Source organism: Dasypus novemcinctus, chromosome 1 (assembly GCF_030445035.2).
Source record: "Dasypus novemcinctus isolate mDasNov1 chromosome 1, mDasNov1.1.hap2, whole genome shotgun sequence".
NCBI classification, from domain to species: domain Eukaryota; kingdom Metazoa; phylum Chordata; class Mammalia; order Cingulata; family Dasypodidae; genus Dasypus; species Dasypus novemcinctus.
In genome coordinates, this window is record NC_080673.1 from 54,516,864 (window position 1) to 54,530,982 (window position 14,119).

The 14,119-nt window shown below is 41.3% G+C and overlaps 1 protein-coding gene across 2 annotated transcripts in view; it reads right to left on the reverse strand.

Moving 5' to 3' along the window:
- RAB33B (RAB33B, member RAS oncogene family) overlaps positions 1-12,901 on the reverse strand; it is a 30,744-nt gene extending 17,843 nt beyond the window's left edge. The window contains exons 1-2 of one of the 2 annotated variants that reach the window (XM_004471952.5): positions 12,342-12,901; positions 11,839-12,106 (exon numbers count right to left, since the gene is read on the reverse strand). In XM_004471952.5, the coding sequence (XP_004472009.2) occupies positions 11,839-12,087 (249 nt within the window). In that variant the 5' untranslated portion in view covers positions 12,088-12,106; positions 12,342-12,901. Of the gene's footprint in view, positions 1-11,838; positions 12,279-12,341 lie in introns of those variants that run through there. The other variant, XM_012530442.4, reaches the window with a different exon arrangement.
- Between the last annotated feature and the right edge of the window lie 1,218 nt (positions 12,902-14,119).

The window sequence follows — 14,119 nt, forward strand, 5'->3', positions numbered from 1 at the left end:
GTTGTTTTTCCTGGGTTGTTTTTTGTTGTTGTTTTGTTTCTTGTTTGTTGTCTTTTCCCTTTCTTTGTTTTCTTTTACTTATTTTTTCAACCTACTTTATTTCTTCACTTCATTTTTCTATCTTCTGACTTCTGTTGATTTTCTTTCATTCCACCTCCTCTTGTTTGGTCTTCATTTATTCTTTCTCTCTCTTTTCCTTTTTTTTTTTTTTTTTTTCAATTTATTCTCTTCTCATCAGTACAGCCCTTTACTCTATTTTTTTCTCTGTTTTGTTTCGTTTCATTTTTTTCTATTTCACTTTTTAAAATTCTTATTCCTTTGTAATTTTTGTGATTTTTTTACTTGTGATACTTATTTAGTTTCCTAGCTCTTGTATGGTTTCGCTTCTACATTTTAATTATTATTGTTATTATTATGATGATGATTGTTCTTTTTCTCTTATCTCTTTCCTTTTCTTTGGTCTTAATTTTTTTTTTTTTGGAATTCCAAGGGAACACAGACAATTGCAAGGATACAGAATAAGATGAAACAAGTACCAAAAACTAACTTTACCACACACAAAGAAACAATAAAATAAAACCTTAGAGTAGAAAGAGAAGGTAACCAACCAAATAAGTCCATCAAGATAAGCAGATGCCCAGACACCAACAAAAAATTACAAGCCATACTAAGAAACAGGAAGACATAGTCCAGTTAATGAACAAATTTGAAAACAGGAGGAGAGGCAGAACATGGAACAATTAATCAAGGATGTCCAAACAAATACTAATCAACTTAATGAAATGAAGAAATAGATAAAACATATCAAGAAGACACTGGGAGAGCATACTGAAGAAACTGTAAGCATACTTTAAAAAGATAACGGGGGAAACGGACTTGGCCCAGTGGTTAGGGCATCCGTCTACCACATGGGAGGTCCGTGGTTCAAACCCCGGGCCTCCTTGACCCGTGTGGAGCTGGCCCGTGCGCAGTGCTGATGCGCGCAAGGAGTGCCCTGCCACACAGGGGTGTCCCCTGCGTAGGGGAGCCCTACGCGCAAGGAGTGCACCTGTAAGGAGAGCCACCCAGCACGAAAGAGTGCAGCCTGCCCAGGAATGGCGCCGCCCACATTTTCCACACCGCTGTCGACAACAGAAGCGGACAAAGAAACAAGACGCAGCAAATAGACACAGAGAAGAGACAACCGGGGGAGAGGGGGGAATTAAATAAATAAATAAAAATCTTTTTAAAATAAATAAATTAAAAGATAACGGATCTGATGGTAATGAATTGCACAATGTAAAAAATAAAAATACACTGAAAGCACATAAGAGCAGATTTGAACAGCCAGAGAAAAGAATCAGTGATGTTGAAGACGGTGCATTTGAAATCAGACAGATAGTGGAAAAGATAGATTAAAATATAGAAGACATTCAGCAGGGACTTAGGTATTTGCATGACAACACAAAATGTGAAAACATACACATTATAGGCATCCCAGAAAGAGAAGAGAATGGAAAGGGGGCAGAAGGAGTGTTAAGAGGAAATAAAGGCTGAAAATTTCCCAAATCTTTTGAGGGACATGGACATACATGTCCAAAAAGTGCAAAATACCAACAGTATAAATCCTAACAGGCCTACCCCAAGACATATACTTATCAAATGGTCCAATGCTCAAGAGAAAGAGAGAATACTGACAGCAGCAAGAGAAAAGAGATCCACCACATACAAGGGAAGATAGACAACATTAAGTGCTTATTTCTTATCTGAACACCATGAAGGGAAGAAAGTAGTGGTATAACATAGTTAAGGTGCTAAAAGAAAAAAACTCTCAGCCAAGAATTCTGTATCCAGCAAAGACAGCATTCAGAAATGAGGGAGAGTTCAAAATATTCACAGAAAAACAGAAATTAAGAGCATTTTCAACAAGAAATGCTAAAAGAAGTTCTGCAGGTTGAAGGGAAAAACAGGAGAGGGTCAGAGGAGAGTGTAGGAAGGAAGAATATTCGTAAGAATAACTAAAAAGATAAAAATAGAAATAAAAACAACATATAACATACATAAACCTAAAGAAAATACGGCTCTTGTAAGTAATACCTTGACAGTAATCACATTAAACATTAATGGATTAAATTTGCCAATCAAGAGACACAGATTGGCAGAATGGATAAGGAAATATGACCTATTTATATGCTGCCTACAAGAAACACACCTTAGACCCAGGGATGCAGGAAGGCTGAAAGTGAATGGTTGAAAAACAATTTTACATGTAAACAATAAAGAAAAAAGAATGGGAGTAGCTATACTAATATTGGATAAAACAGACTTTAAAGGCAAAATTATTGTAAGAGACAAAGAAGGACACTAGCAGTTTGATATGGTTATGAATTCCAAAAACAGATACTGGATTATGTTTGTAATCTGGTCAGTACCTGGGCATAATTAAGTTATGATTAGGGCTTTAAGTGGGCCATGTCATTAGGGCTTTGAGTCCCTACCCCTTGGTGGATGAGGACTCACAGATAAAAAGCAAGGCAAAGGACAGAGTTGGGGGTTTTTGATGTTGGAGTTTAATGCTGAAGTGTTAAGCTGGAGCCCCAGGAAGTAAGCACACAGAGGAAGGAGAAGCAAGCCCTAGGAAGAGAGGATCTATGCCAGGAGAAGACACAGAGGAATAGAGACAGCTCCTTAGACAGGCAGAAACCCCAGGGAGAGAGACAGAGTCATTCACCTGATAATCTACAGCTGACCTTGTGGAGAAAGGCAAAGTCTAGAGAGGCTCATAGTCTACAGCTGACCTTGTGAGGAAAACAGAGAAGCTGAGCCCAGAGGAACCCAGGAAGCCTGAACACTCACAGACATCGACAGCTATCTTGCTCCAAAACGTGAAAATATACTTTGGTGAGAGAAGTAACTTATGCTTATGGCCTGGTAACTGTAAGCTCCTACCCCAAATAAATACCCTTTATAAAAACCAACCAGTTTCTGGTATTTTGCATCAGCACCCCTTTGGCTGACTAATACAGATGCCAAATATTAATGGAAGAGATTATCTATCAAGAAGAAAGAACAATCATAAACATTTATGCACCTAACAAGGGTGCCTCAAAATACATGAGGCAAACACTGGAAAAACTGGGTGGAGAAATAGATGCCTCTCCAATTATAATGGGGACTTTAATACACCATTATCACCATTAGACAGAACATCTCAGCAGAGGGTCAATAAAGACACAGAGACCTTGAATAATATGTTAGAGGACCAAGACCTAATAGACATATATAGAACATTACACCCAAAAACTGCAGGATATATATTCTTTGTTAATGCACATGGATCATTCTCTAGGACAGACTACATGCTAGGCCACAGAACAACTATCAATGAATTCAGAAAGATTGAAATTATATGAAGTAATTTCTCTGACCACAATGTAATGAAGCTGGAAATCAGTAAGGGGCAGAGAACCAGATTAGGCACAAAGATATGGAAGCTAAACAACACACTCTTAGACAATCAGTGGGTCAAAGCGGAAATTGCAAAAGAAATAAGTAACTACCTTGAAATGAATGAAAATGACAACACAACCTATCAGAACCTATGGAATACAGTAAAGGCTGTATGGAGAGGGAAATTCATAGCCATAAAGGCCTATATTAAAAAAAGAACTAAAATCAAAGACCTAACTGCACACCTGGGAGCAATTAGAAAAGAACAAAACAAACTAACCCCAAAGCAAGTAGAAAGGAAGAAATAACAAAGTTAGAGCAGAGCTAAATGAATTTGAAAATAAGAAAGCACTAGAAAAAATAAACAAAACCAAAAACTGGTTCTTTGGGAAGATTAATTGACAAACCCTTAGTTAGATTAATAAAGAAAAAAAGAGAGAAGATGCAAATACATAAAATAAGAAACAAGGAAGGGGCTATCACCACTGATCTCACAGAAATAAAGGATATCATATAAGGACACTTTGAAAAATTGTATGCCAATGAGATTGATAACTTAATGAAATGGACAAATTCCTAGAAACACACAATCAGCCTACATTGATGAAAGAAGAAACTGATGAACTCAACAGACCAATCAAAAGCAACAAGATTGAATTAGTCCTCAGAAACCTCCTAACTAAGAAAAGCCCAGGAACAGATGACTTTACAGGTGAATTCTACCAAATATTCTGGAAGAGCTTACAGTTACCAGGCCATAAAGCATAAGTTACTTTCCTCATCAAAGTCTGTTGCTATGTGCTGGAGCAAGATGGCTGCCAACATCTGCCAAAAGTTCAGGCTTCCTGGATTCCTCTCTTCCTGGGGCTTGTTTCTCTCTGGGATCAGCTGCATGTTTACTCCACAAGGCCAACTATAGACTATCAGGCAACTGATTCTGTCTCTCTCCCTGGGGATCGATTCTCTCTATGCTCAGCTGCTCTGCTCCTCTGTGTGCTTACTTCCTGAGCTCCAGCTCAAAACTCCAACCTCCCTTCTCCATGGTGCTGCTTCTCTGTGAGTTCCCATGAGGACAGGAACTCAATGTCCTACTGATGTGGCCCAATCAAAGCCTTAATCATTACTTAATCAAGTAAAAATAAAACCTCTGAATGCAATACACTCTAATATGCCCAGAGGAAAAGATCAATTTACAAACCTAATCCAATATTTCTCTTTGGAATTCATCAATAATATCAAACTGCTACACTGACCAATGGAACTGAATCGAGAGTTCTGATATAGATCCTCACATATACAATCAACGGATATTTGACAGGGCCACCAAGCCAACTCAACTGTGAGAGAATAGCCTCTTCAACAAATGGTGCTTGGAGAACTGGATATCCATATCCAAAAGAATGAGAGAGGAACACACCATCTTACGCTCTATACAAAAATTAACTCAAGATGGATCAAAGATCTAAATATAAGAGCCAAGTCCATAAAGCTCCTAGAAGATAATGTAGGGAAGCACATATGAGATCTTGTAGTAGGAATGGTTTCAAAAACTTTATATCAAAAGCACAAACAATGAAAGAAAAAAATAGGTAAATTAAAAACTTCTGTGCTTCAAAGGAGTTTGTCAAGAAAGTGAAAATGCAGCCTACTCAATGGGAGAACATATTTGGTAACCAACTCTGATAGGGGCCTAATATCTAGCATATATAAAGAAATCCTACATCTCAAAAACAAAAAGACAAACAACCCATTTAAAAAATGGGTAAGAGATTTGAATAGACATTCTCCAAAGAAATACAAATGCCTAAAAAGCACATGAAAAGATGCTCAATATCACTAGCTTTTAGGGAAATGCAAATCAAACTACAATGAGATATCATCTTACACCCATTAGACTGGCAGTTATTAAAAAAACAAAGCACTACAAGTGTTGGAGAGGATGTGGAGGAAAGGGAACACCTATCCACCTTATGGGAATGTTGAATGGTGCATCCATTGTGGAGGACAGTTTGATGGTGCCTCAGGAAGCTAACTATAGGACTATCATATAATCCAGCAATCCCACTTCTGGGTATATACCCAGAAGAATTGAAAGTAGGGACACGAACAGATATACGCACACCAAAAGTCATGACTATTTGGTGGCATTATTCACTATTGCCAAAAGTTGAAAGCAACCCAAATGACCATCAACAGATGAATGTATAAGCAAACTGTGATATATACATACAAGGAAATATTACCCAGCTGCAAGATGGTATACAGTATTAACACACAGGATAACACGGATGAATCTTGAAGACCTAATGTTGAGTGAAGTAAGTCAGGCACTGAAGGACAAATATTACATGACCTCACTGATATGAATTAAGCAAACTGAGCAGACCTGCAGAACAAGTCCAGAAGATAGGTTTATAGTAGACAGAAAGGGAGTTGAGGGTAGTGAGCCAATGCCCATAAGGGCAAAACCTATGATTAGGTGGAAGGGTATGGTTGGGCAATTGATGGGTGTGACAGTGGTGCAGTGACATGATTGGATTTGGCAGGACTGGTCTGTAATGGGGGAGTAGGCTGGAGGAGTTAGGTTGGACTATCCATGGGACTGGGTGGAGGGTCAGGGGAAGGAGCAGATAAATTCTGGGATTTGCAGGTCTGTGGTTAAACCTATAATAGTGGAAATGTTCTTCTGGCAAATATGGCAGGGGAGGGTAACTGGTGTAGGGTGTCAGGTGTGTGGGGTATATGGGATAGGGAACACCTGGGGCAGACTTCTATGGAATATCTAAGAGTTCGTTTTGTCATAGTGTGTTATATCAGTTAGTGGAGACCCACACAATAAAAAAGAAAATATTAAACTTCCATCCTGGGAGGTTCTGCTATGTTCTCAATTAGAGGGACAAGAATCCCTCAAGAACACAGGCAATACATAATAAAAGAAAACAGACCAATATGTCAAGCCCTCCATGTTACTACAAGTAACTATGAACCTTATTCTTCAAAAAATGAAACTAAGTGGTTACCACATGTTCTGAGGGGAGGTGGAGGGAAGAATAGAACAGATGGAATGTAGGGTGTTTTTAGGGCATTAGAAATGTTTAGCATGATCTTGTAATAATGGATACAAGCCACTTCAACTTTGTCAAAAGCTATAAAAGTGTACAATCCAAAATGTAAACCATAATGTAAACCATTAACCATGGTTAGTAGTAATCCTTCAATATTTGTACATCAATTGTAACAAATGTACCATTTGCATATAAAATGTTATTAATAAGGGAGAGAAGAAAAGGGGAAGGGCATTGAGTATATGGAAATCACCTGTATTCTCTATGTGACTTTTCTATATCCTAAAGCTTCTTTGAAGATAAAATGAAAAAAATAAGACCCTGGAGGGAATATATGGAAGAAAATATCATTGTACATAGAAGACAACAGGTCTTACAGTGACATAAGACACAATGTCTAAAATTTTTTTATTTTTTCAAATTGCTTAAAATTTCTTTATTTTATTGGTTATTTTTTAAATTATTTCATTTTCTTATTAATTTTATTCAGTTACTTTGTTGGCTTCATTTTTGGAGAGGTTTTGGATCATAGAAGGGTCACAGCAGTGGTGGGGGAGGATCACTGGTGCAGGGTGTCAGTGATGTGAGGATGCATGGGAAGAGGTTCACCTGGGGCATGCCCAGAAGACATACGAATATGTTCAAGTGTTCATGGGACATTGTCTCAGTGGGTGGAGATCCACACAAGAATCAAAAAAATATTGAATTCCCATCCTGGAAAGTTCGCTACATTCTCTAATAGGACACAACCCCCCCCCCCCCCAATTGATTAGCAAAGGAAGACAATTATACCAGGCCCTTGGCATTGCTGACTGTACTTATGAAACTTTCCTTGTGAAACTGAAACTTACCCTAGTTATATACAGTCCCTAAGAGTTACCTCCTGAAAGCCTCCTTGTTGCTCAAATGCATCCTCTCTCTAACCCAAACTCAGCATATATACATGCTACCATCCCTCCTAGCATGGGTCATGACTCCTGGGGATAAGCCTCCCTGGCATGAAGGGATTATTACCAAGCACCAACTAACAATGCATCTGGAAAAAGACCTTGACTAAAAGGAGGAAATGGTAAATAAAAATGAGTTTTCATGGCTAAGAGATATCAAAGTGAGTGGGGAGTCATTCCAGATGTTACGCTTATGCAAGTCTCAGCAGGATCTCATTGACTGCCACAGTAAATGGTGCCTCAACTAGCAGGGCCCCTGAGGGCTCTAGAGATATCCAGATACTATAAGTAGGGCAGACTGCTCAGGAATTTGGCTCCGCAGTGTGACAGAGTAAGGCTCACTTATAGGTTCTCTACATATGGGCTCTTCTACCCCTTTTACTTGAACCCATAATTAGTACTATACTTGATAGATATGTGTCCCAGAGACTTAAATCTTTGGCCCATCCATGTGCCATCTGAGCCCTGAATTTCAACAGAGTTGCAACACCTACTCTTCAGTTCACCCAGGATAACTAACAAGGACACGATGATGGACAGTGCTCATCCCAAGGAACAGAGAGTGTCTGCAACTGCAAGCAAGATCAATACATCCATCTGCCCCATGGGATCTAACCCCACCTCTCAATTAGAAGCAGTGTGGGCATCAACATCCAAAATTCTCAGATTAGGGAATGGACAATGGACAAGTAGATGTATTATTATTCGACTACAGACTGATTTTATTGGTCCTGCATGACACTGCAGTGATAGATACAGGCCATTGTATATTTTGTCATAACTTAAAAAATTGTATGGGACAAAGTGTAAACTATAATGTAAACTGTAATCCATGGTTAGTAGCAGTGCTTCAATGAGGGTTCATCAATTGTAACCAATGTACCTCACTAATAAGGATGTTGTTAATGTGGGAAACAGTGGGAGGGGAAGAGAGGGGGGCATATGAGAAACCCTCATATTTTCTAATGTAACATTTATGTAATCTAAAGCTTCTTTAAAAATAAAAATTAAAAAATTATTTAAAAAACAAACAGTCTCAGTTCAAAAATAGTCAGCAGGCCATATCTGGCCCTGAAGCATAATTTGCTGACTTCTGCACTGTATCATAGCTCTTTGTACTTAACAAAATGTCTTCTATCCAGCAATTACTCATTACATATTTGATTCACTAATAGGAGAGATGACCCTGGTTACTTTCCTTTAGTTAATATTAACATCTTGTATCTAACAGGGCAAAAATTCAATTCTACCACTATAAATGATAAGGAAGCTACGGCAATTGTCAAGTAGGAACTACTGACCCCTAATGGGAGAAGAGACTAAATTCAACACTTAGTTTTAAATATTCTATTGGTGTGGGTACCTTCGTAAAATGCTTGTATGAACGTAATCTAGCTGGACATGAAGGGGGTATACACACAAGGAAAGAGCATATGGATGTGAATTGGACATCACAGTTTAAAAAATCAAATGCATTTTGTTTGTTTTCTTGCTTTTTTCTAGGACGCTCCAGGAAATGAACAAGTGGCATCCCATGTAGAAAGCAGGTGGCTCAACTGCTTGAGCCACATCTGCTCGCCTGCATTTTTATTTAAGGATTTCATAATTTCATTCAAGTTCTAAAATTCTACAAACAATGTCTCCCTCTTTCAATTATATGCATATAGGAACTGATTAGAACAATTAGGAGCACAGTAACAAATATAGTCTTTGTTACACACTTCACAAAACATTTGAACTGATTCTGACAGGGCACTGCTATAAGACAGGCTCTCTGAACATTTTCCAGCCCACAATTATAAAAATATTTTAATACAATGTTTCATTTTTATCATCAAATAAAAACAAAATCCAGAATGCCATTTCATTATAAAGTAACATACAGCTTTCCAGCTTTCACTTCAAAATGAAAAATTAGAAGAAATGTCATTTCAGATCAGACTCACAATTTTCCAGATGATCTAACCATTTCAGCAACTCTTAAGTTGTACTGTATTACAAGTTAATAGCAAGAACAAAAGAAGAAGAAACACCTGGAATAAAACCCTTCTATAACACTTTTCAGTCTCAAAGAAAAGGACACTAAAAATTTTAAAGTTCTTATTTTAATTTCCAATATAACTACATCTTTTACTACTACAGAAATCTCAGAACTTTTCCATAATTTCTTGAACCACAATAAAAATCTCTCTCAAGTCATGAAGTTGGAAGCATAGGTCAATGACTAAGGCCTTCGAAAGAAGAAAAAGAATCTCAGTGCCCAGGTCCTCATCAACATAACAAGTGAGGCTAAAGCTCAGGAGGAATAATCCCAGAAATATATTCTTCCTTGCTCCTCTCACCCAGAAGGATGAAGGCTGCGCTCCCAGATTCATCCCACCTGTGGGCTTGCTGTACTTATCACCACTGGACTCAGTTCAGTAGTGAATATCCGACTTTTTAACACTGGACATGTCTATTTTTTTAAGTATTAGTGTCTCTTAAATTTGCACCTGAAACACCTGTCAGTTTTAGGTATAAATGTCAACCGGAGAACAGCTCACATATCTGTAGCTGCCCCAATTCCATCTGCCTTTTTTTTTTTTAATTTCTCTCCCCTTCTGCGGCCTGCTTCTGCCCTCCTCCATCTCTGCTTCGGTCTTTTGTTGCATATTGGTGGACCTGATGGTACCAAAGAGGAGGAATAATATTAAGCCACTAGGAATGACAAAATCTTTTTAAGGTTACCTACTGTGAACCGTATGCTTCATAAATGTTCTCATCTAATCTTCACGCCAGCCTAAAAAGGTATAATTATCACAGCTTCTCAGAAGAGAAAAGAGACTCTGAAAGATTGAGGAACTTGCCTAAGGACTAGGGTGTCCAACCATCCCAGTTTTCCAGAGGCTCAGGAGACTGCTGCTGAGATGTGGGGCATCCAGATTTAACAGGGACAGTCCCTAGCAAAGCTGGTCATCCTACTAAGGACACACGGCTGTCCTTACTTTTCCGTTGGTTCAGATTTAAACCTAGGTGGGTTGGGTTCCAAAGCCCCTGCACTTTCTCCCAGAGTTCCCCCTCCTTCCAATCTAAACTCCCTCTCAAACCTCAGAAGCCCTATTATTTTCTTTCCCCACAGGTTCTCTGGCCTAAACTAATGCTGGTGATAAAATGTTCAACCTCTTCTTCTATTTTTTTTCTCTGCAATGTTTACAACCTTTCTTAACTCCCTAATACAGTGTACCCAAAGGACACTTTGTATGGGAAAGCTTTTGAAAAATTTTAAAGTAAAAGTGCCTAAGAAGGTCTGATTTCTTTCGACCTAGTCTATTTCTCCTTTAGCAGTAAAATCCCTTTGGGGATGGGGAGAGTTAGAACACTGAAAATAAAATGTTCTTGCCTCAAAGATATGAGGGTAGGAATGAAGTAGAAAGCCTGCTACCCGAACTTCCCCAGGGAACTGAAGTAAGGTTGAACACCCTAATTTGAAACAAAAGGCAAGATGAGTAAAAGAAGGCAGCGTATTCCTAGGGCCCACATGTTTTAAGGGGTGGTGTTAAGCAGGTGGCTGACAGGTTAGTCCTAGTTTGGAATGAAGAAGTATGTCTAAGGTTTATACCATCTAGAGGCCTCAGCTCTGTCACTAATTCTCACTCTCCAATGCCTGCATTCAAACCCTTCACAACTCCAGCCCTGAACTCTGGGCAAACTACCCTCTCTACTATTATTGGTGTTCCCAATCTGAGGGGTCACCCATCATGACTTAAAGGGAAGGAAGAATTGGGAAAGGCATCTGAGGTGAAGCCAAACGTACTCTTGGCAACCGAAGTAGGAACAATCATGTATAGAATGTTTCTACAGGAAAATAGATGTTTTTCTAAACTATGCCATATAGAAACGACTGTACCAGAACTGTATGCATGGGAATACCTAAGTACTTACTCAAAGGCAAGGGGCCTTACTTCCACAATACCTAAGGCTCAATCAAATAAATGCTTAAAAAATAATGTTATTTTTAAAATGACTTTTCCATGCTTGAGAAATTTCACTGTTTTTCCTTCCACCTCACTTCCTTGACTCCCAGCACATAAGACATGGTCAATGAATCACTGGATAACCCTCCACTCTTGTCCCTGGACTCCGATGTGGTCCACGGATCAGCTGCACCTGCACCACCTGGGAGCTTTAAATCAGAATGTGCATTTTAACAAGATCCCCAGGTAAATCACATGCACATTAAAGTTTCACAAGCACCGCCTTAGAAGTCGGCTATATACAAATCCTTTGCTATATACAATCCCCAACTTCAACCTCCACATCGGTTTGCGAACAGGGTGCACGATTAACCCACGGTGGGAATGGGACACACTTGTCATCCCAGGGCGTCCTTTCCCCCTGACAGTTCCCCATCCGCTTACCTTGATACGTTCCCCGTCTATCTCCACCGCTCGTTCTCGGAAATCAACCCCGATAGTGGCCTCCGTGCGGTCCGGAAAGCGGCCAGCGCAGAAGCGGTATGTCAGGCACGTCTTGCCCACATTGGAGTCGCCGATCACGATGATCTTGAAGATGCGGGAGCGGGCCGGAGGCAGAGACCCTGAGGTCCCCAGCACTGCACCGCTGGACGAAAAGCTTGCCTCAAGCGACGACTCCATCTCAGAAGGCATTCTTCCGACCCGCCCCAAACTGAGGCGGAGGAAAGCAGACGCGGAAAGGCGAGGAGATTACGCCACCCGGAGGGAGCGAGCCCAGCCCGCTAGCTGGGCTGCGCAACGCCGCGAGAGCCACCGCCCTCCACCCGGGCAGCGCGCGTGCGCGCCTTCCCGCCCCCGCGCAGGGGCGGCGCCCTGGGGACCCAGCCGCCCGGGTCGTTGCGGCCCGCGGCTCCGCCCCCAAGCCACTTGGGCCGGCGCCCGCCTACCTGGGAAGGCGCGGCGCCTGTTCCGGGCTTGAGAGCTGCGCGGAAGGCCCGCCTGCGGGGCAATGAGCTGAGGGCCCCGGGCCCGCAGCCTAGCGGTCCCGGCCCCGCCACGTCCAAGGTTCCCGCCCTCTGGAGGAAGCGGCGCAATCACTGAGGGCGGAGAGAGAAAGGCAGCTGAAGGGAGTCTCTCGCGAGAAGGCCGAAGAGCCGTCCTTGGCTGGAGCGTGGGCCCGGGGCGTGGCCGGGGGGGAATGTTAGGGTAAGGAAGTCGCGAGGCGCGGGCGTCGGGCTCGGCTCAAGTCCTGGAAGTGCTAACGCGAGGCTGCTGCAGGCCCGTAGGTGGAGGCCTCCCCTTGGCCGCAGCGGGGAGCTACGAGCACGGCTGCGCGCCCCGGCGGTTCCCAACTGCTTGGAGCGCCGAGGTTGGAACAGCGACGAAAGCAGCATGAGCTGGGGTGCGAAGGGAGCCCGCCCGAGAGGGCCCGCGCTGGTCTTTGCGGCCTTCATTCTCGGCAAACGCTTTAAGGGTACGGGCGAGAGTTTGACGCCACCCACCATCCGCATAGAGATTTTCGTTGGGCGCCCCCTAGGCCTTATGAGATATCCGCGGGCTCCTCGTGCCCAAGGCTCCTTCGGCTAATGCCCCTCTGGCTCAAGAAGTAGAAGCAGGTCACATATGGGCCACTTTGGGACCGTTGAACCCAGGAGATGTTACTTAGACGGCAGGTCTGGCAAGAATAAAGCCCATTGTGGCCTAGTTATGGCCCAGTGCCTGGGTGACGATGCTGTAGCTATTCAGTATTACTGAATGCACCCAGAGGTTGTCTTAGGAAGTATTAATTGTCCTAAATTACCTACGGAAAATGTTAATAGATAAGACCACCCAAACTTAAAGAATCTTCCATGGATTATCTTGACTTCAGAGGAAACCGACCATACACCAAATCACACAGAAGTTCCAGTGAGCATACTGCTTTTCTTTAAAAGTTTTGTTTTGTGATGACAAGGCTGTATTATTTTTCTATTTGAGCAGATGGTTATGCCATTTATAAAGTCAAGGACTATAGAGAGGTAAAAATAGAGAACAATAGAGCATTAGAAGTTCTAGGAAAGGAGATAAAAGGCTTGTTCCATAAGACAAAATTAGTAGTAGAACCTGAACCTTCCCAGAGTTGCCAGGAATTTGCAAAAACTTTAAAATAGAGTACTTTCTGTTGGGGTGCAAAGGCTTTATACAGTCACTAACATACCAAACTATAAATGTAAGCCCCAGGGGGTGGGGGGAGGCTACCTGATAAAATCTATATGCCATTACACTTACTCAGTTAACTGTTACAGAAAGTAGAATGTGGGCTGGAAAATCTCATTTGTTTTTCTGTGAGATTGTTGCCCCAGAAGCTATTAGAAGTCCTTGAAATGTACTCCTCTAATCTTTAGCTATCCCATCCAAATGAGAGAATCTGAAGATTTAAGGAAAGGGCAGTTGAATCAATTTCAAAGGAAGATGAAAGAAAGCTTCAAAGATTATAGCACCCTCCAAGACCCTGGCTCTTTTTTGTATTCTGACTTTTTCAGTTTAGCTCTTTTTTTTTCTTTTCTTTTTTTTTAAGATTTATTTCTTTAAACCATGTGGGCCCGCTTGCCTTTACTAGGAGGCCTCAGGTATCAAACCCTGGACCCCCTATATGGTAGACAGGAGCCCAATCCCTTGAGCCACATCTGCTTCTCTCAATTTAGCTCTTGTTATTCTTCCATCTCAGAGATCCTTTATCCAGTTT